Source organism: Panthera leo, chromosome C1, assembly GCF_018350215.1.
Source record: "Panthera leo isolate Ple1 chromosome C1, P.leo_Ple1_pat1.1, whole genome shotgun sequence".
Taxonomy (NCBI): Eukaryota; Metazoa; Chordata; class Mammalia; order Carnivora; family Felidae; genus Panthera; species Panthera leo.
The window spans coordinates 48559648-48587192 of record NC_056686.1 but is presented as its reverse complement, the minus strand read 5'-3'; the positions used below and the strand labels follow the sequence as shown (position 1 = coordinate 48587192).

At 41.7% G+C, this 27545-nt stretch overlaps 1 protein-coding gene and 1 long non-coding RNA gene across 5 annotated transcripts in view; one reads left to right on the top strand and one right to left on the bottom strand.

Annotated features, from left to right (window-relative positions):
• The window catches only part of LOC122228223, a 126829-nt gene extending 111466 nt beyond the window's left edge, over positions 1-15363 (bottom strand). For 2 of the 3 annotated variants that reach the window (XR_006206480.1, XR_006206481.1), the window contains exons 1-4: positions 15239-15363; positions 9771-9849; positions 9113-9242; positions 3543-3673 (exon numbers count right to left, since the gene is read on the bottom strand). This is a non-coding gene — a long non-coding RNA (uncharacterized LOC122228223). The remainder of the gene's footprint in view (positions 1-3542; positions 3674-9112; positions 9243-9770; positions 9850-15238) is intronic. The other variant, XR_006206482.1, reaches the window with a different exon arrangement.
• The window catches only part of CC1H1orf87 (chromosome C1 C1orf87 homolog), a 78816-nt gene extending 55440 nt beyond the window's left edge, over positions 1-23376 (top strand). For both annotated transcript variants that reach the window (XM_042953159.1, XM_042953158.1), the window contains 4 exons: positions 2467-2531; positions 11277-11356; positions 14853-15060; positions 22935-23376. In XM_042953159.1, coding sequence (XP_042809093.1) covers positions 2467-2531; positions 11277-11356; positions 14853-15060; positions 22935-23095 — 514 coding nt within the window. In that variant the 3' untranslated portion in view covers positions 23096-23376. The remainder of the gene's footprint in view (positions 1-2466; positions 2532-11276; positions 11357-14852; positions 15061-22934) is intronic.
• The last annotated feature ends 4169 nt before the right edge of the window (positions 23377-27545 follow it).

Sequence of the window (27545 nt, the reverse complement as noted above, 5' to 3'; positions counted from 1 at the left end):
GAGTCAAAGAGCCTGAGTTTAAATTCTAGCTACCTCACTGATCAGTATGTCCTTGGGCATTTCACTTACCCGTTTCATAGGACAGCTGTCTAAATTAAAGGCGAAAATGCACATAAAGTACTCAGAATGCTTACTAAAAGCCATTTGGACTTAGTAACTGCAGTGGAAGTTAGAAGTTGAACTCAGATCTGCCTGAATCTAGAAATGGGCTCACACACCTTGTTGTCCAGTCCTGACCTCTCTGACTCTGCGTTGGGAGTTTGGCACTTGCCTCTATGATCAGAATTATAGTACCTACAATGGTAACTGGAACCCATTCTCACATTCAAATTGTCAATGGCTCTTTGAAGGTTCCAGGGTAATGTAAAGACTATGGAAGAAAGAAAATATTTTATTAGAAGGAACTTAAAGTTTTCATTGGTCACATAAATCCTATACACCACTTAAATCAGGCAGTGTCCAGTTTCAATGCTGACAAAATTTTCTCGCAGTCTCCTCCTCTTCCTCTCAGCACCATTCAAGAAGGGGCAGGAGAGTTTCTGGTGCCATTTGATCCAAATGCCTTATCTCATATTTGATAGCTTCTAACAGCTCTGAAGAAGAAATGTACAATGAGGAAACATCAACGGAACTAGCATCCTGTTGTTGTATTGTTGTGGCTGTTTTTCAAAGGGTCAGAAGATACAGTAGGCAGAAGCCTGGCCCTCCTAAGAGGAGAGAATTGCAACAGGCATAGAAGACAGGAATTTCTTTTATTGTAGTTCACCTTCAGATCTGTGCTAAGATCAGATCTTTGCATGATTATAGATATTTCTCGAGAGTGCTGCTTCTCCAGCTGTCTTTTCCCTGCAGAGCACCTCAGTAGTTGATAAAGTCATCACCTTATCTGGTTTGTGGTGCTGCATACCTATGCCTTATCTATTCTTGTGCCCAAAGTGACAGGAAGGTCTAGAAGCCTTACTTTCTATACCAACCATAGACCTTTTCTGATTTGCGATGTCGTGTATAGGGAAAGTTTTATGAGGTATAAGCAAAACAGACCAGTTGCATGTCTAATGAATCATTTTTTTATCTTATTGTCACGTGACATTAGACCACTTCTAGAAAATCCAGGGCTTCTGTATCTCACAACTTATTCTTTATATTTGCTTGACTGATGGACAAGGAGGAGATAAAAATTCTTACCAGGTACGGTTTGGTTGCTAGCAACAGAAACTGCCTTTTGCTAACATAAGCAAAAAGAAATATTTTGAAAGGATATGGTGTTATGCAAAATCTGGGGGAAAATAAAAGTTTGGAAAAAAACCAGAATCCCAATTTTTTTGAGAGAGAGAGAGAGAGGGAGGGAGGGAAGGAGAGAGATAATGAGCAGGGGCAAAGGGAAAAGAAGAGAGAAAATCTTAAGCAGGCTCCATGCCCAGCACAAAGCACGATGTGGGGCTCGATCTCACAACCATGAGATCATGACCCAAGCCAAAATCAAGAGTCAGACACTTAACCAACTGAGCCACCCCGGCGCGCCCAGAACGAAAAATTAATGAGAGATACAGAGACAGAGAATGGGAGAGAGGAAGGTAGGGAGGGATGAATGGAGAAAGTGATAAATAAATAGAGATTAATTAGACAAGGTGAGTCACAACATTGGCTAGGGTAGGGTATGGGACATTGATTATAGTCCCTCACCCCAGAGAAGAATATATTTGTATACAAATGGAGGGTAGGTGTTAGGCAAGCAAATACATGTGACTTTCACTACCAACGTGTTCCAAAGTACTTACCAGCCTTAAATGACTCTCTGTCACATGCACGTATATTGCTTAATGCAGTTTCTGCTTGGGGATTTCACTAAATGTTGTCTATTTGCACTCAGCACCCACTTCTAACCCCTCCTATGTTTTTTTTCCTGCATTGCAATACTTCCCACTCCTGGGAAGGCTACAAAAGAATATTTGACACCAACCTTCTGGAATTGATTTAAGTTCCATCTGTGAGATGCAACCACATGAGATTTGAAAGGCAGAAGGGGCGGGGAGGGACATTTTAAATATTTATTTTCCTGCAGTAGTAGCCATGCCAGACCCTGGCAGGCATCAGTTTTTCCAGCAGCCAAAATGGACCTTGTACTGCCTAGTCACCAACCTCACAGTCACGGGCAACTGAGACATCAGTCAGAATTTCCTCAGGACTATATCTGCTAAAGCCTGATCCTGAGCAGAACAGTAGATGCCAACCTCCACTCTACTGAGCCTGCGATAATTTTGTAAGCACCCATTTTCCCGTATGAAAGCCCTTTCTAGTAGAGACACCTGAAGTAGTTTCTGTGTCCTGAATTACACCATGAACGATACAGGTATCAAAAGGCTCCCTCAATATCACTATCAACATAAACTTTGACATTTATTGCACATTTCTTTCAGAGCTTCTGCATTGACCACCAATACTATGTGCTTTTTTTTTCCTGCACAGATGGCAGAATTTTGTTGAACTGTTGAGTAAAGCTTCCTCCGATTTGCCACATGATTTGCCTACAGGTGAGTTGGGTTACTTTGTTCCTTGAGAGACACCCGCCCCCCCTCATTTCCCAGAGCTACTCTTGACTGTCCAGCTTTGCTGCGGTGGTTTGCTTGTTGGCTTCCATCTCACTGCTCCCAGAAAAGTAAGTGGCTCACCAGTGAAGAAAAGGCAAGAGTCAGAATTGCCTCACTGGCTATTCTTGTAGGCCAGTTGGGTCATAAAATGCATAGTCCTTCAGGTTTTGTTATATCATGAAACATTCTCTAGTGATAGCCCTTTAAGATGGATAAGGCACACTTATACAAGTTGACATTATTTATTAGAATTCCTAAGGGCACAACCCCTCAGGTCTAGGAATCCTTCAGCTAGGTACTTACCCTACCTGCATCTCACAAAAAAATAAATAAAATAAAATAAAATAAAATAAAATAAAATAAAATAAAGCCTATTGCAATATTTTTTGGTAAATGCTTCTAAAAATGGAAACACAAAAAAACATTTTTTTAATAAAAAATAAGAATGGAAAACAATGAAAAATCCTTTCAGGGACAATTTAATTAAATTACAGTCGATGCAATTGATAAAACTACACAGCTGTAAAATAACATGGCTGGCCTAAATACAGGAAGATTTCCAAGACATATTATTAAGTGAAATTATAAAGATGAATTTGGGCAAAATATTTAGCAATTAGCAAGTTTTAAATATGACAGGTGAAAAAATATGCATTGATATTAATCTGCTGTTGCGATTTCTCTATTTACTACATCCATCAACCATTTACTAATTACCTTTTGGATCAAAATACAAGGTACCAAAAGCTTGAAGGGATTGGGGGATTGGCTGCACAAGCATTAGGAGATTCAAAGAGCAAAAAGAGAATGGTGTGTGTAATTATTTCCGCAACACGGTGCCGTAAACTGGGTTGCTTACAATAACGGAAATCTATTCTCTCACAGTTCTGAAGACTACAAGTCTGAAACCAAGTAGGGCCATGCTAAAAGCTCTAGAAAAGAGTCCTTCCTTACCTCTTCCTGCTTCTGGTAGCTCCAAGTATTCCTTGGTTTATGGTTGCTTAATTCCACTCTCTGCCTCTGTCTTCACCTGGCCTTCTTCCCTCTCCGTCTCTTTAACGTCTCTGTATCTGTATCCCCCTCTCCTGTTTCATATAAAGACATCACTGTTAGTTGGATTTAGGGCTCTCCCTAATCCAGAACAACATCATCTGAACTTGATTACATAAAAAAGACTTCGTTTCCAAATAAGACAACATTAATGGGCACCAGTGGTAGCTGTGTTAGGAGACACAATTCAAAACATGACAGTGGAGGTAACCCAGGTATTAGTAGCTGTAGGAAGCAGCTATCATCCTTAGGGCTAAAGGAACACAGACAAAGGGTACTAATAGCAGGATCTTGGCTAGTATTCCTACCTAGCTGATTCTAGGATCTCCGAGAATATGTCAAGCAGCTAGAGAAAGAACTCTGAAGGAGGTGCCACACAGCTCGTTCTTGGAACGCCACATAGTTTGAATCTCAGTCCTTCACAAATGAGGCTGGTGCTTGGATTTTTGACAGAGCACCATGTGGTCAATACTGGGCCCACTGAATGGGATGTGCTGTAGCTGTTAATCTGAATTTTGAGTTTCCATAGATGATTAGTGCTGAGAATGGTGAAAAGCATGATAGCAATAGCTCTCCCCTGATGCTGGACAGATACTGACTCCAAAAACAGGAAGTTAGTACTTCTACTCCTCTCACATTCCAATCTCCCTCCAAACGTCTACCATTGCTGGAATTCAGCCTAAAGCCAGTGGGCCAGGGAATCTGGGAAATGTGTAGATCCCCAGCCCACCATTATAGAAAAGAGACAAAAGGGATATGCTAGAAGACAACAGAGTGATCTCAGGTCAGGGTTCATTTTTCATGGTGAAGCCTATAACCTCAGAGAATTCACTTTTGTTGAAAAGACATAAGTACGTCAAAAGATAACAAATATTGGCGCACCTGGGTGGCTCAGTCGATTGAGTGGCCAACTTCGGCTCAGGTCATGATCTTGCAGTCTGTGAGTTCGAGCCCTGCGTCGGGCTCTGTGCTGACAGCACGGAGCCTGGAGCCTGTTTCAGATTCTGTGTCTCCCTCTCTCTGACCCCCCCCCCCCCCCCGTTTATGCTCTGTCTCTGTCTCAAAAAATAAATAAACGTTAAAAAAAAATTTTAAAAATGATAACAAATATTTACATTTTTTAATGTTTGTTTATTTTTGACAGAGAGGCAGACAGAGTACGAGTAGGGAAGGACAGAGAGAGAGACACATAATCTGAAGCAGGCTCCAGACTCTGAGCTGTCAGCACAGAGCCCGATGTAGGGCTTGAACTCACGAACTGAACCGTGAGATCATGACCTGAGCCAAAGTAGGACACTTAACTGACTGAGCCACCTAGTCGCCCCTCAACAACAAATATTTAAACCGAACACTCTCTCTTTCTCTAATATAAGCTGGGTCATTTGATGCATCAGTTTGCTACAGTGGCTTAAACAATAGACATTTATTTTCTCACAGTTCTGGAGACTAAAAGTTCAAAGTCAGTGTCAGCAAGCTTGGTTGTTTTGAGGCCTCTCTCTTTGGCTTGCAGGTGGCCTCTTTCTCACTCTATCCTCACATGGTCTTTTCTCTGTGTGTGCACATCTCTGGTGTCTCTGTATGTGCCCAAATTTTTGTTCTTATAAGAACACCAGTTAGATTGGTATCCTCATTGTAATGGCCTGCAACTGAACTAAATCACCTCTTTAAATGGCCTGTCTCCAAATACAGTCACATTCTGAGGAACAAGAGTTTAGGACTTCAACATAAGAATTTGGGGGGACAGAATTTAACCCATAACATATGGCATAGAAAACCATATAAAAATAAGGGTAGAAGTCACACTTTTACAACTAAATAACCACCTTATATTGGAACTTATTTTACGTATCTTGGACCCATTTTTCTCATCTGTAAAAAGAACAGAAAATGTGAAAGAAATAAAAACCTGCCCTACTGCTCTGACAGGGCTAAGTGTGAGTCTGACAATAGTTTTTAGGGAATGTTGCATTCTGCAGAATGACAGGACTGTGGCAATGCTATTGTGGCATTGTTGTTGTGATGGCCTGTTGCTTACTGAGAAAGTTAATGCCTTGATCTCTTCCCATTCTGTATTGCTAGAGCTATGCTGATAAGTGCTCTTAGGCCCTCAGTGGGGGGGGAGGAGGGAAGGGGGGTGCATTTTATCTCCCATTTTTCTAGTTCCACAGGTGAGTGTTATGAAAGGAAAGAAGGTACCTTTTAAGAAACTAAAGGCAGCTACTCATTTTGAGTGTGAAGAATTGTGAATTTTCTCATTCCTGGGGCCTGTTTTCATTCAAAGATTCTATAATAACCTATTAAAATGATCCATGTATATATATATGCCTTATATCACAAACTTTATCTCATTTGGACCCACAAGAATCCTATGAACTTGTTTTTTAATGTACACATGATTATCACATAAATACTTAATATCTGTGACTTATGCTAAGATATAGAATGGACTAGTTTACAGCAGACCAAACCTGTTGGAAAGATCAACCCGAAGACTAGATAAAAGACAGAACAGTATTTCTCTGAAAGCTATTATTTGGAATTCAAATTGAATATCGTATAGAAAGGAGAAAAAAAACCTTGGAAGAAGTTAAAATCATATAAAATCTTTAGAATTATTCATACAAAATGTCCAGATTTAATTATAAATAATCAGGAATGATACAAAAGAGGAAATGGATTTTTTAAAAAACTGTAATTAATATATATAAAAAATGGATAAGATGGAGAATTTTAGCAAATAAATCTATAAAAGGAATCATATGGAATATCTAGAAGTAAAAAATATAAAAACTAAATTTTAAAAACTCAATAGATGAGTTGAACACAAGGTTGGGCACAGCTGAAGAAAGGATTAGTGAACTGGAATATAGTTTGGTAGGAGATATCCATATTGAAGCATGAAGGAGAAATGAGGATAGAACATACAAAAAAGTATGTGAGACATACAGGAAGCAGCAAAAAATCCAGTATATATGTAATGAAGTCACAGAAAGATAGGAGGAAGAGAATAGAGCTGAAGCAATATTTGAAGCAATTATGACTTAGAAATTTCCAGACTTCAAGCCACAGATCCAAGAAATGCTATGAACTCCCATTAAGACAAATACAGAAGAGCTCAGACCCCTCCAGACATGCTACGGTATGAGGTCTAAAATAGTATTTCACAAGAATGAAGTATACCCAAACCGAATTTCTTCACTATGGAGCCTGTGAGTGAGGATGAGGAAGAAAAAACAGGAAGCACAGAGCAGGGATACAGCAAAGCTGCTAATGAGGGGGAATTGGAGGGAATGGCTGTAGCCTCAGAGGTTCACTGATCCCCTCAAACGTCTCTTGAAGACCTATCACTCAAGATAACACAGAAAAATGACTAAGAGTTTAACCTCCCTTTTATTATGGAAAAAAATAACCGCAGTAATTCCTACTTAGAACTATTTATAGTTCTAAGAAAAGCCAACTCTGTTGAGACAGTAAAGAGGTTTGGTTTATCTAAATGAAAAGTCTGGCAGCAACAAGAACTATAAGCATGGTTGGATGTAGTCATTTAAACGTTAAAATCCAAGATTTGGTTTCTTTCTGGCTCTCTGCTCTGCTGTACATGGTGCTGGCATCATCTTTAGGCTCTACCTGGTGGTGCCCCAACTACTCCAGGCACTTCTTCTGCAGTAACAAAATAGCTATGACAGCTATGCTCATCGCATGTTCACAGCACTCTCTTTTGGCCCATCCTTCCCAGAGGAATTTTGCTAGCTGAGAAACCGTAGTGGATGTCTCCTCTAGCCTCAGACACTTAGGTTAGATTTTTTTGTCCACCTTTGAATCAAGACTGTGATTAGGATAACCATGATAGTCTTCAACTAACCAGAGGCCAGGCTTGGAGTTGGAAATGGGGGTCATTCTTACCAAACCACAGCATCAGGATAGGGGAAGAGTGGTGCCCACCAACCAAAATATTGTTGCTATCACTAGAAAGGGATAATGAAGAGAACAATCACCAGAGAAGAAATGAATGATGGAAGCCAAAATAATAATAATAACAAATTCCAGTCACCTGTATGGCCCATGAGGCCCTTCAGTTCTGTTAATACTTAACCCGCTTCTCTTCCCTTTCCATCCCACATCAACAAGACTCCCCTCTCAGCTATTGCCTGAATGCACCAAATATTCCTCCCTCCCTTGTGATCTTTTGTCTTTATCATAGCTTTCTCCTGAAATGCTCTTTCTGCAGACATTTGCATACCTTTGTTCCTTGTTTCTCAGGACTATATGAATGTCCCTTCAAGAGGCCTTTGGTGAATTTGCTCCCTAAAATAGAAACTACCAAGACTTTCCAACCCCATAATTGGCTGCAGTTGTGTTTCTAGCACTTATCACTACTTGACATTATTTTACATATCTATCTGCGTGCCCTCACCACTGGAATGCACACTCCATGAGAAGATTCTGTCCTGTTCATTGTTGTACCACAGTAAGCATTTAACAATGGCTGTTGAATGAGTGAATGCATTAGAATCCTAGACTTAATGCTACTTCTATTGTCTTAAGCAAGAAACTGAACCTCGTGTTGCCTCAGTCTCCTCCTTGGTAAGATGGAGACAATTTCTACCTTGCAGGGTTATTCTTGAGATTAAGAAAACACATGAGGAAATGTCTGGCATATATTGAGATATCTGACATATATTAGTTTCCTTCTCACAAAAGTTCATTCACTAGGTCCAATGAGGCCAGAAGTCTTTATTTACATCAGTTGTTTTCTCCTGTGGCTTCACTTTAGAATTACCTAGAGAATTCTTTAGAAGTTCTGAGCTGGGTTCTCACCCCTCGAGATTCTGATTTAATTGGTCTGGTGTGCCGCCCAGACACTGGTAATTTTTAAAGCTCCCCAGGTGGTAGCATATTAGCAGCCAACACTGAAGACCACGATTTCAAGTCATTAGTGGAGGGGGGTGGGGGCAGGGAGGGCTGGCTGTGTGACTATCAGAATCCACTGGAAGCCCTGTAAAACCTGGCCCTTCCAACACCTGGAAATCTCTAGAAGCCAGCTTGGCTTATTTCCTCCAGTACAAATCATCAACTGGCAGACTAGACAGATGGTTATTATTTATCCTTCCTGCTGTGTTAGAAAAAAAAAAAATTAGTTCTGCCTCGGGTTTCTCAAACCATTTTTACATGTGCAAACCATTACCTCTTTATATGCTCATAGGTATTAGAAGGGAGAAAGGGAAACTTGAGAAAGACCAGGGAGACTAGCCTGTATTTTCCTCTAATGTAACTTAGAGAAGTGCAGACACCAGAGAGAAACTGGCCTGGAACAAAGACTAGGTTCTAGCTCTTATACTAAAAGGGATAATGTACATGAACAGTGCCCAGAAAATAAACAGTGCTCACATCATAATTAATGCTAAGTCTCGTTTTCTGGGGAAATGAGATTTAAGATCATATAATAATGATAACACAATAACAAATAATAATACCTTGCATGGAGCATCTTCCCCGTGTTAAGTATTTTCTCTCAGTAACTTTTTTCTTTTGAATCGCCACAATATTATTGCAGACCGCTGGTGTCATGTCCTTTCCACAACTGACAACGTCAGGATCTGAAAGCTTGCGGTGGTTAAGGGAAGGACCAGGTTTAGCACTCAGGTCTGACACCAAAGTTTATCTTGCCACCCTTATGCTACACACTGCTTCCAGAATCCTTTTAACTCTCAAACTTGATCATTCAGAGTAATTGGAACCTTTTCTCACCGGCAGAAAGCTTTTCTTCCACATACTGGGCGAAATAAGCAGGGGCCAGCGCTACTAGGTGATGATGGGTTCCCATGGCAAATTTTCAGCTGATTAAATCGGATCTGCCTCAAAGGGGCTGCCTGAACTGGCTATCATGATTCTCATTAAGCATCTATTAAGTCTTACTCTAGCATCTGGGTTAGGTACAGGGGAATAAAGAAATGAAGAGAAGAAATCCCTCCTCCCGTAGGACCTGAAAAGGAATTAGAGGAATAGAACTATATATTCAGTGGCTTTATTTCCTAGGCTCCAAATCAGGGCACCTGGTCCTTCATTTAGTCTAACTGAGTACTTATTCTAATGCTGGGTAATGAAGCTTCAGATATCATGAAGTCACCTTACCTTCATCAAGAGACTGAGGGAGAAGATGCGTCATGGCTCACAGGTACAATATTAAAGGTGTAACAAAAGGCTTTTTCATCTGAAATGTAAGTTAATTTACATGAGCATCCCTACATAGGTGCCTCTATTAGTTAACATTTATTGAGCACTTGCTGTGTGCCAGGAGTTTGCTTTACAGTTTCTTTTCTTTTCTTTTTTTTTTTAATTTTTAAATATGAAACTTATTGTCAAATTGGTTTCCAGACAACAGCCAGTGCTCATCCCAACAGGTGCCCTCCTCGATGCCCATCGCCCACCCTCCCCTCCCTCCCACCCCCCATCAACCCTCAGTTTGTTCTCAGTTTTTAAGAGACTTTACAGTTTCTAGTCCATTTAATCTTCACACTAAACTCTGGGCAGCACTATCCAGCTTTTACAGAAGTGGGGACTGAGACACAGTGGTGACGAGGAACCTGCCCAGGGCCACGCAGCTGATAGAAACAGGAGCCGGGACTCCAACCCAAGGCCAGAGCCTCCACTCTCCACCTTTCTGCGCAATGTATTGATTAAACCATTTTTGTTGAAAGTAGTGAGACCCCACTCAGGAACAACAGGTATTTGTTAATGGCATATTTGAACAACGCACTAAACATCGAAGCTGAAGTCCCCAGAAATCTGTACTGTGTGGTCGTCGCATGGATTTGTGAAACAGATGAGTGAGTCACCCAGTGTGATGGAAGCGGCTAGTGATGAATGGATGATACACACAATAAGCCTAAGAGGATTTCAGCAGAAGAGCCTCATGTCTTTTTCCTGCATCCTAAGGAAATTTCTTCTATTCGTGAAGGCAGCAGCCTGAGCAAGTAGTGTCTGGGCAGTGGAACCCCCTGGGTTAGGAATGATGTCCAAACCTCTTCCTGTACAGCACTTCTGAACACTGAAAGGAGCAAGGAAGGCAAAGCTTTTACCGGAGCCTTGAGGCACACACCTGCGTGGAGAGAGGGGCAGAAGTTCCTGCTTCTCTGTAAAGAGGCAGAACCATGGAAGGAGGGCCCTTGCCACTCTCCAAGCTGCAAAAGCCCTCCTGATTCAAGGCGGCGCTATGGGCTGTTGTCTCTGCTTATCTGAAGCAATCTGCCCAGCATCACCGCCAGCATCACTTTTACCTGGAAACTCCTATTCACCCCTCAGGTCCCCAGTTTACGTGTACCTTCCTCCAAGGAGCCTTCTCATATCCTCCACCGCTCTCACCGCTACCTCAATATATGTTCAAATATTTTCACATTTTCCTTTGTTGTGTTTCTGGTAGTTTGTAACCGAATAATAACTTGGAGCATCTGCTTCCCTTTCGTGAGCTCCATCAAGGCAGCTACCAGATCTCTTTTATCTACCAGTAGATCCCTAGCACCCAACACAGTGCCAACCCCATAACAGAGCTTCAACATTTTCTTTGCCTCTGTAGGTATGTGTATGTACTAAAATGAAGAGGCCAAACTAAACCCTTCGGTTTTTTTCTTTCTTGTCCAGGAAAGAAAGCAAAAGAAACCTCTGCCACTACCATGCAGGCTGAAGTTGCTAAGATATCTCAAGGCAGAACAGAACATATGGTATGCACCTGGCTACCCAGAGCTTGGGGAAGGGCTTCAACGATCCTTGGCCCTCTATTTTCTGATGCTGGGTGGGGCCCTCCCTTCTGGGTTTTTGATTTCCACCCAACACCTTGATGTCAGGCTATCTTTGACTTTGAGACTCTCTTCCAACAGAGGAGGGAGGAAGAACTCTGAGAGTGTGGGTTGGTTCCTGTCCCAGCTGGTACGCACACAGATCTCTCTCAACACGAGGTGAAGGGCCTGCCATCTGCCCCCAAGAAACTGGACTTGTAGCATGGATACAGGTGTCCTTCCAAAGCCTGTGACCAATCCACCAACTGCCATCAAAATAAAAGATGGTTATGAGACCTATTTTAACATCTTAAGTCCAGCTTCCAGAAACTGAGGGTGACCTTTTCCCCAGACATCACATTTTAAAATGTAATGGGTTCTTTGATTTAAAAAAAAAAAAAAAATCTGGCAAGCAGTTAAAATCCGCTTTAATATTCCCAGCACTTAGCCAAAAGAAGATGCAGACAGAATTGAAAAACAGCCTGAGTTTTTCTGTTGTTGTTGTTTTTTAAATGCCCGGATTAGAACATAATTCATCTTAAAATGACGGGAGGCCTCTTCATGCACTTCACACTTTGAAATATTTTAGAAAATAGTATCCATTTTGGCAAGCCTCTTGCCACGCAAGAAACAACAGCAAATGCTTTTCTCCTTGAGTGTTAAGTCTGTTGTGAATAAGATTATAAAAAATATACTTTGCTCTTTTATTTTGCCTCTTGTTTGAGGATTTTGCTGCATTTCTGCAATAACTGATTCTTCTCACATTCCTGTATAAGCAGCATTCACTGCCCCAATTTTTAGGGAGTGAAATTGAAGCAGAAGTTTGGTAAAGCAAATTTCCTATTTTCCCAGAGAAAATCGTTTCTTCATCCCCTTACTCATTCAGTAAACATGTCTTTAGAACCAAGTATGTGCCAAGCCACTAACAAGACCTTGACGATCCACAAATGACTACCTCACAGACCCGGTCTCTAGAACTCTGGTAGAAGAGAGAGACACTGTAACAATCACAATATCCTGGAATAAGTGCTGGGATGGATAAAGGGGCTACAAAGAATCACCCCTCAATCCACCTGGAGCTTTGGGGAAGGCTTCCCACAAGAAGTGAAATATGTGTTGGGTCTTGAAGGATGTGTAGAAGTCCAACCAATCAAGGCATGAGTGGTAAGAAGGGCTTTTACAACAGAGAGAATAGTATGTATAAAACATAAAGGCATTATTTTTTTTCTGGATTTTTGTGGCTGGAAAAAGATGAGAGAAAAAGATGCATACATAGGGCCGAAAGAAAATAAACAAGGACAAGAACTTGGATGGCCTTATGTGCCAAGTAAGGAATTTGGAATTGATCCTGATAACGTGGGACTAAAACAGTATAGGATGTGTTACTTACTTGTTTGGTTGAGCCTAATTCGGGTCCATACAAATCCCCCCTTTCCCTGCCTTTAGTGGTCAAAGAGACTGTTGAACTATCTGAAGAAATACAAAGTTATTTTAAATCAGTTTCTCAGATCCAATGACCTCTTTGAATTCTCTACAATCATCCACCAAACTCTATGCATGTGTGCCTTTAGCTGGGTAGATTATCTAAAGCGTTCATCAGATTTCTAAAGTGGTCCAAGGCTCTAAAAAGTAGAGTCCTGTTTATTTACTTCATGAAAACTTTCAGCTGTTTCTTAACACTGATTTTATCGGGCAGTGGCTACCGCTTAGCCCTCTGCCATCTTCCTCCTGCCAGGCGCCAGCCTGGATTCTTGCGGTCCCCTCTCCCCTTTCCTCCCTCACCCCCTTCCTCTCCCTGGCTCCACCAGGCACTCAGAGCTTTCTGAAGAGAAATGAGCACCGGTCAGAAAAAAAATATATATATATCAAAGAGGAATTCTTTTATATTAATCTCTTAAAATTTGCTGGTTGCTGGTCATCCATAGGGGTTCAATTTCATATAGCATTCTATTATTTCAAACAAACCAATTCTTCATATTCCCCAGCAGCAGCTTAATCCATGTTTGTTAACAAACTCAAAACTTGGTTCCTTACTGCAATTTTTATTTTTTAGAGCTTTGGGATTTTCACAACTTGTATATGAGAAGTTTGAGACAAAGGTACAAAACTGGAGAAATTCAGATACTTGAAAATTGGGGGAAGCACAGATATTATACCAAAGGTAGAGGAATGATTCTATGGCAAATTAGTTGAGATTATTTGGATTGCAATTAATAGAACCAACCCTAACAACGAAATATACTGGAAGGGTAAACAAGCATATTATGCTGCCTAAGGATAGAACTGTAACAGTGTGCCCAATTCAGGGACTTGGACATCATGTCTTCCTATATTTTTTTCTCTTCTCTCTGCCATCAACTTCCTACCCTCTGTCTATCTATCCTTCTGTCTAACTATCCATTTATCTGTCTTTCTCAACAGACCATCTTTTTTGCATTTCCAATACACTGAGTGGAAAATCTGCTGCATTCCTACCTCCTACACAGAATGACTCTGTTTTTCTATCTCTCTGTCTTTAGCTCTCACAAATAGTTCCCCAGTCACTGGAAAGTGTGTTTATTGGCCCATTTTTCATTATTAGATGCCTCGTCCTGCACCATGCATGTAGATACATGGTAATTCTCTCCACAACCATGTAGATAGACAAGATGGGCAATTCCTGGAAAAGTGGGGTTGATCAGATGAAACAATAGATGCCCACTCTCTGTCTTCACGATAAGTGACAGAATGTCTTACATGGCATGGCGGGGACTCATTTGTCTACCTGTTCTAAAGGCCTCTCTATTTTGTGCAGGGCGCAGAGTTAGAACACCACAATGAGCTGGACATGACCTCTGCACCCTCCTCCTAGTTTTGTGTCTACCATTGACTGTCTGATCTTAGTAAGTCACTTCTATTCCCTGGGCTGCTGCTTCCTTTCTTAAATGAATAGGACAGACAGATCGCAGAGGTGACTTATGCTTTGTTAAAATGAGCCCAGGAGCCTAAGATCATATCAGTGTTGTTTCAATCACTTTTCATCAAGAATCTCACACTCATGATGCAGAAGTTTTCCCACCAAGAAATTATAAGCATTGCCTGAAGCCCATCCCCTTGTGTAACCCCACTAGTATAAAATAGAGTAGGATGTCATGAAATGTCTCAGTTACAAAAACCTTTGTTTTGTGTAAATCAGAAATGTAAACTGAATGAAAGTCATGATTTCACTCTTCTCTTAAAACATACACACACACACATGCACTCAACATAGTAGTTTATATCCAGCAAGAATTGGCAGATATGGTCCTATGGCACTGACGATTTGAAACACATCCTCTAGCTTTACAAAGCCAGACCTTGCAATAAATCTTGCTAGCTGTGTGGCCTCATCTTTGGCCAAGAGACTGGAGGAGCTCTCTGTGGTGAATGTATTGCCAGTGAGATGCCTGTGTTGTTTTGGTAGAAAATTCCAGAAGAGGAGCTGCAACCAGAAAACCCTCCTGCTGAGATTTCATCCCCCAAAGATCCCCTGAAAGCTTTGAAGGTCAGGCCAATCTCACAGCCTCTCGTGACTCCAATGATGAAGAACGAGCCTGAAGAATATGAGACATGGACTGACAAGTTCAGGAAGCTGGAAAATGCCCTCTACCTGTGTGACCTGACTAATACAGGTGAAGTGGGACGCATACAGTGGATACACCTTTCTATTTGTGTTCTAGTCTGGAAGTGGACACCTCCTTCTCTCTCACTTATTACCAAGTACAGTTTGTATAGAAACCACGTGCACTGGCACTGGGATCACAAGCAGGAAATACAAAGATGAATCAGAATCAGACGTGAATCACCCACCAGTTTGCTTACAGTTTCTTGTGTCTTTGATCCTCCTCCATTAACTACTGGAGTCCAACCCATAATCCAATCTTGTAAACTCCTGACTGAAACCTTCAGCGTGCCCACTGGCAGGCTGAACTCCAAACTCCTCAGCAAGGCAAAAGCTGGTTCTGTCCACCTGACCAGTCTCTTCTCCTTCAACTCATTATTCTCTCAGCATATCCTACCCTGTCATAATGAAGAACTTGTCTTCCTCAAACACGCTATGCTTTCCCCTGTGGCTGCTTTTTCTAACCCTATGCCCAGACAGTCTGAGCTGTCGACCTCTCTTCTTCCTACCTTACCCACTGCCAACTCCTCATCTTGTCCGCCTGGCTAGCTCATGCCTAACCTAAACATGTTTTATGTTAGAACTCAGGCTTTACTCCTCTGAGACTCCCGGGATTTCCCCAAGAAAGATCTAGGCCAATCTTTATCTGGCCTCCTAGACTTCTTTAACAACCATTATCCTGTTTGATATATTGTATTTTTTTTTATCTGGAGACTTACTACAATATCACCAGTAGACTATATTCCTTTTTTAGCTCTAGTACCTTGCATGATTCTTTTCAACTTTTTAATTTTTTTTAATGTTTATTTATTTTTGAGAGACAGAGCACGAGTGGGGGAGGGGCAGAGAGAGGGAGACACAGAATCTGAAGCAGGGTCCAGGCTTTGAGCTGTCAGCACAGAGCCCGACGAAGGGCTCAAACCCCGCAAAATGCAAGATCATGACATGAGCTGAAGCCGGACACTTAACCAACTGAGCCACCCAGGCACCCTTATTCAACTTTTTTTTTTTTTTGAGGGAACAAATAAATGAATATAAATACATAAATAAATCCAAGATGGAAGGTGATAAATACCGTTACAGTGTGCTACGTCGGCATTCAGAGAAAGGCGAATTCCTTCCTAGTGAGGTGATCCGGGAAGGTTATGCTAGTGTGAAATTAACCGTTAAGGATAAAGCACGGTTTACGTACAAAGGAATGAAATAGACTTTTCTGGCAAAAGTGCGAGTTACCCAAGCAAAGCGTTATGTGTGAAGCTCAGTGTCAGAAGTTTGGTTTGGAAAAAAGACAAGGGCTATTAAGAAGAATGTTACATGATAAAGGTAGAAAATATAAGATTCTAGCTCCAAGAAGATCTTAGACGCCAGACCAAGGAATTTGGATTTAGATCAAAGGGAATGAATAGCACTGAGAGTTTCTAAGCAGAGAACTGGTATGATGAAGTCGGATCTCAGAAAGACCTTCAATGGCTACGTGCAGATTTGAGGAGAAACTGAAAGCAGGGAAAGGAGAAAGGAGGCTATTGCAATGTCCTAGTGAAAATGAAGGCCAGGTCAAGGTCAGAAGCCTGGAGAATGAAAAAGAGGGAGCAGATAGAAAAGCACCTGGACTGAAATCATTGTACTTAATTACATTCTGTGTTCATGATGAGTTAGCGTATTATATGTGGAGCCTATAGATATGGAGCTCAGGGGCACCTGGGTGGCTCAGTCGGTTGAGTGTCCGACATCAGCTCAGGTCATGATCTCACAGTTTGTGAGTTTGAGCCCTGCATCGGGCTCTGTGCTGACACCTCGGAGCCTGGAGCCTGCTTCAGATCCTGTGTCTCCCTCTCTCTCTGCCCCTTCCCTGCTCATACTCTGTTTCTCTCTGTCTCTCAAAAATGAACAAATGTTAAAAAAAAATTAAAAAAAAAAGATATGGAGCTCAGAGAAGTAGAGAGCAGAACGGCGGTTGCCAGGCAAAATGGGAGATGTTGATCAAAGGGTACACACTTTGAGTTATAAGATGAATGAGTTCCAAGGATTTGATGTTCTGCATGAGGACTCTAGCTAACAATGCTGTATTGTATACTTTAGAGTTGCTGTGAGAGTAGAGCTTTAATATGCTTACCACCACAGTAACAACCACAATAAAATGGTAATTGTATGTGATAAAGGATATGTTAACTGACCTTAAGGTGGTAAATATTTCCCAATAGATACATGTATCACATCATCATATTTTACACTTTAAATTTATACAATGGTAGGGGCGCCTGGGTGGCTCAGTCGGTTAAACGTCCGACTTCAGCTCAGGTCATGATCTCGCAGTCTGTGAGTTTGAGCCCCGTGTCAGGCTCTGTGCTGACACCTCAGAGCCTGGAGCTCAGATTCTGTGCCTCCCTCTCTCTCTGCTCCTCCCCCGTTCATGCTCTATCTCTGTCTCAAAAATAAATAAACGTTAAAAAAAATTAAACTTATACCATGGTATATGTCAATTATATCTCAACAAAAGAAATAGCAGATGCATTAGTACTCTCTAGAAGTAATCGTGTAATAGTAGCAATGCGTGTATTTTCATTCACTGTGTGTTCTTGTTTCATTTTGTTTTGAATTTCCAAATCACTTAACTCTAGACCACATAAAGTATAATTACCATATAATACCCAAGGACTTCAAACAATTCTACCAAAGAGAGGAGGAGAAAAAAAAATTTAATGAAAAACTAATCTAGCTGAATTAGAAAATCATTTATTAAACATGTGTTATCAGCCCAGCACTTTGTTAGAGTCTGGACCAGAAGGAAAACCCGAAAGGATAAGACATGGTATCTGGGGGCACCTCAGTGGCTCAGTAGGTTAAGTGTCCAACTTCGGCTTAGGTTACGATCTCACAGTTTTTGAGTTCTAGCCCTGCATCAGGCTCTGTGCCGACACCTCAGAACCTGGAGCCTGCTTCTGATTCTGTGTCTCCCTCTTTCTCTGCTCTTCCTCCAGCCTGCCTCTCTCTCTCTCTCTCTCTCTCTCTCTCTCTCTCAAAAATAAATAAACATTAAAAAAAAAAAAAAAGACATGGTCTCTGACCTCAAGGAGCTTTTAGGTCTGACACCAAGACTAAGAGTAGTTAAATGCTGAAAAACAAACATTTTCAAGGACAACATATAGTAAAGCATCATAATTGAAGACACAAGAGTTAGAGTCCAAGGAAAAGAGAGAAGAGATGAAAAGAAGCTCATCATCTAATGTGAGCTGAGTATTCAGAGAGGGTTCCATGGAAGAGAGAGCTTGAGTGAGCCTCCCAGAGAGAGAAGCTTTAGATAACTGGGGAGGATGCTCTGAGTTGAAACCATCTTCCACAAAGCTTAGAAGATTTCTATTGGATTGGATAGTGAAGTTGAAATCCTACTGTGAATCCCAAGTCCTAGGATAATCCTCTACCCAGTGTCCACCAAAGGTTCAACCAGAGCAGAGCACAAGAAAAGCTAAGATGGATAATTTACAGATGATACTGGAGAAAAGGAGATTAAAAGGCTACTGAAAGGGTGCCTGGGTGGCTCAGCTAGTTAAGCTCTTGACTTCAGCTCAGGTCATGATCTCATGGTCGGTGAGTTCAAGTCCCGCATTGGGCTCTGTGTTGACAGTGTGGAGCCTGCTTGGGATTCTGTCTCCCTCTCTCTCTGCCCCTCCCCTGCTTGCTCTCTATCTCTCTCTCAAAATAAATAAAAATACATTTTTTTAAAAAAGCCATTACTGAAATAATCATGAGCCTAGGTATTCATAACTAGAGCGGTGATGGGGTTACAAACAAAAATAAACAAACAAAAAAACGTCAGGTGGAGAGAGAAGACATTTCTAAAGAAACAAATGCTAAGTTGCAGTGATGGATGATGGATCATAAACTCAGTTGCTAAAAGACTCCCCAATGGCTGGGACCTTTCTCATACTTCTGAACTCTTCTGAGGAAAAACAGAGTTTTGTTGACTTTGGAGGCAGACTCCAGCAGATTTGAAATGTCTCTCTCATGGCCTCTTCACTATTTATGCCTGTTTTCTCTGTTTCTATGAAATTCATTAGTTCCTTGTCAGCCAGGGAATGTGTCAGCCTGATCTGGGAACATCTAAAACTATCTTTAATGAGGAAAGAGGATTAACTGAGGTCATTTCATTGGTTTATTAACCACAGTATTTAGCTGACCACCACAGCCTCAATCTAGACACTGAGCAGATGATACCTACTTTGCCTATTGATGAATCAGTGTTCTTTATTATGTGCAAGGAAATATGTAGGCCAGGGTGTTCTTCATTCAGGGTGAAGACAGACCATCCATCATCAAATTAGTGTTTCTGGGAACCTACTTTGTGCTTATTTTCTAACAGGGGTTGTCAAGAAAATATCCTTGAAGAGGAAGAATAAGAAATGACTGTGAATAACTGGTCGTGTTTTCTAAAGGAAAAAGGGTGGTTGGGATAAATGTTTGAGTGAATGGTAGATTTGGAATTTTCCCAATGAACTGAAGGCTAGATAGAAATCGTTTTCACGTTCAAGGAGGCAGAATGCAATGAGAGACCTCAAGGACATTCTTTGCATGAGTCTGGACTTTGCACACACTGAATCACTAACTCCTCACATCAACCACATGCTGAAGGCATTAATGTCCTTACTTACGGAGGAAAAAGCCAACCTCAAAGTGGTAAAAGAATAGCCAGTGGGGAGTTGAGCCATAATTCAAACCCAGTTCTATTGGACTTCCCACTACACTAAACTCCCATGACACACCAGAAAGAACATGAGGTTTTGCTTGTTGCTTTGTTGGTTGTTTCTTTGTTTGTTTTTACCAGAAGACTTAGATTCAACTCCAGATTTTACTAATTGCTGTGCCCTGAAAGCCAGTATATATATATATATATATATATATATGTATATATATATATATATATATATATATATATATATATATATATATATATCCTCTGAGCCTGTTTCTTTATCTATAAACTAAGACTGTTAATAATAAAACATACCTCGGGGTGCCTGGGTGGCTCAGTCGGTTGACCGTCCGACTTCACCTCAGGTCATGATCTCACAGTTCGTGAGTTTGAGCCCTGCGTCGGGCTCTGTGCTGACAGCTCAGGACCTGGAGCCTGCTTTGGATTCTGTGTCTCCCTCTCTCTCTGCTCCTCCCCTGCTCACACTCTATTTCTCTCTCAGAAATAAATAATGATTTTTAAAAATTAAAAAAATAAAATAAAATAATAAAACATACCTCCCCAGATTTGAGAAAGGATCAAATTACATTTGAGAGGTCTTTGTAAACTGTAGAATAAAGTAGATGTTAAAGGAAGTCTTATTATTTCTTTTATTTTGGTTCTGGTGGGACAAGAACAGGTTTTCAACCCTAAGATAGATTGTAAGGGTTATTTTATGCAGCTGTCCTAGGCATCCCCTAATGACAGTAAATTAGACAGATACAAATTTCAGTCAATGGACTCTTGTTTGACACTAGGAATCTTCTACCAATGGTAAAGCTCAGAAGATAGCAGAAAATGTCCCCATGCACACCAGTGGTGATTTCTAGATGTATTTTTTAACATTACTTAAAAAAATTTTTTTTTTTAACATTTACTCATTTTTGAGAGTGAGAGAGACAGAGCGTGAGCAGGGGAGGGGCAGAGAGAGAGGGAGACTCAGAATCCGAAGCAGGCTCCAGGCTCCAAGCTGTCAGCACAGGGCCCAACGCAGGGCTTGAACTCACGAACTGTGAGATCATGACCTGAGCTGAAGTCAGACGCTTAACCGACTGAGCCACCCAGGCACCCCTTAACATTACTTTTAATTTGTGATTGAAATATAAACTAAATTGTGTATTTTTAAAAATTTTTTATTAAGATACATTCTTATATATTTTAAATAATGTTGATGATATAACTATTATAATCATCTTATAATTCTTGCATTAATGAGTGATTAATAGTTCTGGGCACTGTTCTAAGCTTTCATTATTTTACTGGTTTTTATACAATTTAATTATCCCTATTTTAAAGTTGAGGAAACTGAGGCTCAAAAAGTTAAAATACCTTCCCTGGCCAGACACTTATTCCAAAGTCCATGACTAATAATTCCAGAGGCAGAATATGAGGAAATGTCTTGAGGGATCCAACCTAGACCAGACCAAGAACAGCCACCCAATCCAGAGAACTGCAAAGATGCAGTTGGCCAACTCAAAGAAAATTATTTCTGCCAAGATCAACATTCTAATAGAAGAGATAGACAATAAACAAACGGAGGGAGGATGGGACAGGACAGGACAGAACCAAACAGAACGAATAGAATAAATCACATTAGGACCTGTCTATAGTCCACTGCTAAGAAGACCCATCAGGGAGCAGTTCAGAGGAAAGCATCATGCTCAGTGGTCTTTGCTCATTTAAATATAAATAATACTTGGGGCGCCTGGGTGGCTCAGTGGGTTGAGAGTCAGACTTCGGCTCAGGTCATGATCTCGCAGTCCATGAGTTCGAGCCCCATGTCAGGCTCTGTGCTGACAGCTCAGAGCCTGAAGCCTGCTTTGGATTTTGTGTCCCCCCACCCGTCTCTGTCCCTCCCCTGCTCATGCTCTCTTTCTCTCTTAAAAATAATAAACATTAAAAAAATATATATGAATACTACTTGGCAGCTTCAACAGAGATAACAGGTATCCAGTAGACACAAACTCTAATGGGCTGGTAGTGATGTTTCCAACATGACCCGGGGACCATCTCTGGCCTCTTTGAGAAAGAATCCACAATCGCTACCACAGCCCACACCAGTATAGAAGAGTAGAAGAACAACATGCATGAGATGCATCTTTAATCCCTATACAAGATATTTAAAAGCTTTTCTTGACACCAGTGGTGTAGATCCCCCAAATTCAAGGAACATATTTAGGAAACAATCTGAGCCTCACTTAAAATAATCTCTTCTTCCTTACTCTATAATGTAGTGTAGTGGTTAAATGCATGGTTTTAAGCAACCCTGGGCAAGTGACTTACCGTCTCTATGCCTCAGTTTCTTCTTCTGTAAAATGGGCTGTTGTGAGCATTAAATGAATTGCTACTGGTAAAATGTTTGGAGGCATTCCTGAAACATGATAAATGGTGTGTGTGTGTGTGTGTGTGTGTGTGTGTGTGTGCGCACATGCGTGTGTGTGATTATTGTTATTGTTGCATTCTAGTTAATTTTTTGCATATCTGACTGTCTCAACTGGATCTTCCTGAGGTTAAAAGGTCACTTCTCTAAATCTTCTATATTCCCAAGCGCATATCTGTATCTGACATATATGAGCTCACAGTTAGGAGCTCATAAGTGAGTTCTTGATCTTTGCTGATGCTCTGCTCTACCTTTAAAACTCCTCTTTGCAACCACCAACATCCACCTACCCTTAACATGGAAAGCACCTTGGCATTGATACATATAACACATAAGTACCAGAGCACATCCTGTGATGATAAGCACTACCATCTCAACTATACACATTTAGACTCTGAGCCTTGAGAAACGTGATGCTTTACCTATAATCACACAGCAAGCTGGAGGGAGTCACAGCAAATACATTTCCAGAAAAGCATAAAAATGGGCTGTTTGAAACCTGCCTGTTTAGGAACGTGTTTGGCTACTTCCATAAGATAAAAATAAACCAGAAAAATTAGAAATCGATTTTCGCAGGCACTCCACCTGTTTTAAAAATTGGCTTTTAAAGTGTTATGGCCCCAAAGAACAAGCTTAAATTGCTTTAGGAAGCCTAAAGTGTCAAAATATTAGCATTTTGTTTTTACACAGAAGTCATTTGAGCTAATAGATTTGTTTTCTCTTTTTTGTTTTTTCTTTCTTCTTTTCAAAACCTACCACCCACCCAACCCAATCGCAGGAGTCCTGGAAAAGGAACGGGCCAGACGCCTCATTCACAACTACAATCTCATTTACAACCTGTCCCTGAGCCCTCGGAAAATCGACCAAGCCTTGAGGAGATTCCGTGCGGGAGAAAATATGCTCTTGGAGCCAGCACTCCAGTACTTAAAGGAGCTATGATAACAAACCCATATTGTGAGAACAGATGTTTCCTTTTTCTTCCTTTCTACCCAGACACGTGTTTCTCCCCAGCCCATGCATAGCAGTGGAGACACTGTCACAGAGTCAAGGCCGATGCAGCAACTGAAGATGCTTTGGACTTGGGCTTCATTTCTAGCTATGATACTCCCTGATAGGCAGCTCAGAGTGACCCGAGAAAACCAGGTTTCCTCTCCTGAGGTGGCAAGAACCCAATTTCTTAAAACCCCCTTTTATTCCAATAAAGCTCCTTATGAACATTACACGATTTTTTTTTCTACCTTGCTGAGGAAACTTTGCTTTTGCAAACCCTGAAATTCCATAGAGTAAAAAATATGCTAGATATTGTTGTCAACTCCCTCAAATGCCTGTCACATAAGAGACCTAACTATATCATTTTTGGATGTGTGATCCGCCTCTAGTCACTGTTCTAGGAAGGATTTCCACATTATAAGAAAAATAAAATTATTAACAATAGGTTAATACTAAGGGTAGGAGCAGAATTCCAAGCAATGTTTTCTGAACAAGTGAGATATTTTCTCTAGTACAAAAGTAGATGCTGTTACACTGTCCTTTTCCCAGAGTATAGGATAGAAGTTTCAATGAGTGACAAAGGGTTCTGAACTAAGTAACATCTTCTTTGCTCCCTCTGGCAGGAGAATCAAGCAAAAGTTTCCACCAGTCCCCATAGTTCTTCTGTCTAACTTTGCACCTCCCCCAGAACACACACACACACATCACACCACACAGGTAGCATGAGCTCACCGAAGGAATGCTAGCCTAGGACTTCAGAGACAAATGTGTTCCCAGAACCATCATTAACGTTGCGTGACCTGGATTCTGGTTTTCAAAACTGTGCAGGAGACAGGATGCAGGAGTTAGGTCAAGGGGAGAAGTAAAAAAGATCCCTGAGTATCCCTTTTTATCCGTTTTATACAGGGTGGAAGGGGGGGGGGGGGGAATGTTTCATAAAGTCTTACAAACAAGATCTTAAGAGTAAAATAGTTTTGATTCACTAACATTAATGATCTCTAAGGGCTTCAAGTGTGAGCCTGCTTTAGTTTTTATAATCCTTGAGTAACCTCCAAAAATGCCTCTTAAAGGAGACTGGACCACCTCTCTAACATTCTAGAACCCTTGGACCCACTAGCCTTTTAGGTCAGAGAAGTAAGCAAACAAACATGGCTTTCTCAGACCACCAAAATGCCAAATGAGGAAAGTTAGAATATTAGATCAGACAATTCAGTATACGTTGGGCAGCTAATGTGTGCTGGGACCTGGAAATATTTTGTTTCATCCATCGCTGACAACTCAATATGGCAGGTTTTACAACTCCATTTCACAGATGAAGAGAGAGAGGCTCAAAGAAGTAAAGGGTAGAAGAGTTGTTGAGACTGCTTGCCTGTTGATAATTGGCCAGAGGGATAGAGCCTTCTGGAGAACACTAAGAATGCCCTTTCCACTCTACATCTCTGTAGGGAAATGAACTGGAGAGAGGGCTGGATGAAGGGAGGCCCTAAACATGAGGGCAGGATTATTAGACTCAATCGTGGGGTCCTGAAGAGCAGTGATCCTGCCCTACCCAATTCTTTGTGTGTGACATCTAGACTAGCTCCTCAGAAATAGCCTCAGCACCCAGCAACTCACACAGCTGGAGGGGACTCCGTGGACCTGGAATGCAGCAGAAAGGTGCCCCAGGGCTATGTGCATACCTTGTACTCCTGTAGAGCTCACTGACGGAATGCTTCTATAAGTGGGTAGCAATGGCCAGATCTGGATCCACAATCACCCCACCGCCACTACCCACCCTTCAATAGAGAGCAGAAAAAGAATAGGCTTTAAATCAGCCAAAATCCATCTCCATCACTTAGTAGGTGGTAGCTTTAGAAAGTTTTTAATCTCCCTGAGCTTCAGTTCCTTCAACTGTAAAACAGGAATAATAAAAACACTGAGTGTTTCACAGAAGTGTTATAAACACTGAGAGGCATGTCACTTGGATAGTTCCTTGCACGTAGTAGACATGGACCTTTCTTACATCCCTTCCCTTAGCTGCTGAGCATCAGGATGCTTGAGCAACCGACTGTGCGACATGACACAGGGACATAACGTTACCCCTATAGCAAAAACAAATTTTGAGATATATCTGCCTTCTAGAACCAGGGGACAATTGTTTCTGGATCATCTCCTGTCTGGAATTGTCCACTACTTCACCCCAAGGTGTGTGTGTGTGCGCGCACGTGCGCGAATTTGCAAGACTTCCACTTTGCAAAAGCAAATACTCACTAGGTTTTCTCGGAGTAAACATTAAAAGAAGCAAAATTGAACTCAATTCATAGAGAAAAGCTAAGATATCAAGGTGACAGTGTGACAGCAGATGTCAAATGAGGCCTTGCCATGAGGCAAACCATTGAACGCAAACAGGAAAATGCTATGAGGTCATTATGTATTAGAATATTGGTTTGACCTCTGTGCTAGGACTTCCCCATGGTTTACTTATGGAAAATCTGTTACCTTTCTCTCTCTTTTCCCCCCTAAGGTCAGTGATGTTTTGTATATTCCCCGTGACTGTGAACTTCTAACCCTGGGTAGAGAAACTCTGCGGTCTGTGGTCTTGACCAGCTTTCTCTAGCAGAACCTTTCTACATGGGTGTCTGTGTGCAGTGGCCTGGTTAAACTCCAGTATGCCCTGGAGAGACTCTAGGTCAACTGTATCTGCCCCAACTGTCTGAAAGCCTTAGCTTCTAAAATGGGTCACTGAAGACACGATAGAAGCTGAATCTCACCAGTTGGACAGATTCCTTCACAGATGTGTGACCCTGAGCAATTCACTATCTCCCTCACAGAGTCATTCATGTTAAAGGAGATAATGGTACAAATTGCCCAGCTCTGTATCTGTCACATAGACATGCTCCATAAGGGAAAACTGGCTTCCTATCTTATTCTTATACAGTATTTCCATTTACCCCATTCAATGGACCAAACCATTAAATTCCTTTTCCAAGTACAGATCACCTCCAAGCCAACAGGTGGCTCCCTGATTGTGTGGTCCTGGAAGGCAGAGACCGTGCCCTACACATTCTTATTCTTGATTCTTCCACCTGCCCTGACTCCTCATAGTAACCTAACTATGCTGGCATTACTACTATGCCCATTGTACAGATAAGAAACTGAGACTCATGGCGGTAAAAGGTGCTTTCCTAAGGACCAACAGCTAGTGAGTGACTGAGTCAGGATTAGAATCCAGTGCACAACTTCAAGCCCAACAGTGCCTTGCCGGTCACATTAGAGCGAATTTTCTCTAGTATGTGTGGTCTGTCTCCCCAGCAAGTCTGGAGGTCACTTCCAGAAAGGGCTAAGGTCTTCCTCACCTTCGTCTCCAGCACAGAACCCAGATTCACCCCCAGGTGGGCACCCGGAAAACATTTGTAGAATGGAGCCCCCGCATGAAACGTTTGAAGCCCTGGGGCTTTCTGCCCTCTTCCAGCTCTGCCAGCTTCATCACTGCCTTTTGGGGACTGAAATGAAGGGTGTTTTCAGGACTCTTGGCATCCTGTGTTCACACAAGCAGAAACACAACTGTATAGATCACGCAATCCAAAGAGTTTGCTAAGTGCTAGCTGACTCTTCAGAGGAATTTCCCAAGATCATTAAGAGAAACAATACGGGGTTTGATATTCTAATTGGGATCAGCAACTGGACGGCTTTGGAGCTGGCCAGAGAACTGTGAAGCTCTGCAAACAAATGCTGGCCTTTCTTCTCTTTCTCTCCTTGCCTCCCCCTTCGTTAGAGCCTCTCAGCTACAGTTCCAACGCTCCTTAGCAACAAAGGCCAGGGTTCTCAGAGCTGGGGGGCCTCAGGAATGCCAGCCACTCCTCTCATTAGCATTCAGGGCCCCTCATCTGCCTGCACAGTTAGCTGTGGGACCATGCAAAAGGCAGTGGCTTGGGGGAGGCCCAGCATTTAGCGTGGCTTGTTGGGAAATGGGAAACCTCCACAAAGAGTTTCCAAACAAAAGGCATCAATATTATTTGTGGAGCCATCAGACTGCCTGGAGCACAATATGGCTCTGGCTCAGCCACATGCTTTCTCTCCAGGTTCTGTGCAAAGGCTTGGTGGGGACTTCCTAGATACAACATGGCCCTGAATGCCAATACATTGGAAGGTCTCCCTCCTCCTCCCCTGTCTGCTGTCCAGTCTCTCCTCGGACTCAGTTTATCCAGGTTGGGCAATGGGTAGACTCTTAACTGACAGTGAGAGTGCCCAGAGGAGGGGAGTTGATGGAGGATAAATGGTCAGATGGTAGGACAATTCCAAACAGATGGTGCCGCTAGGAATGCATTCCAGACAAATTCACAAGCAGATTGAGCTCTGACGAAGACTTAGCCATTGGAGAACAGTTGGTGCCTTGTACCAAGCCCTTGCTCAAAACACA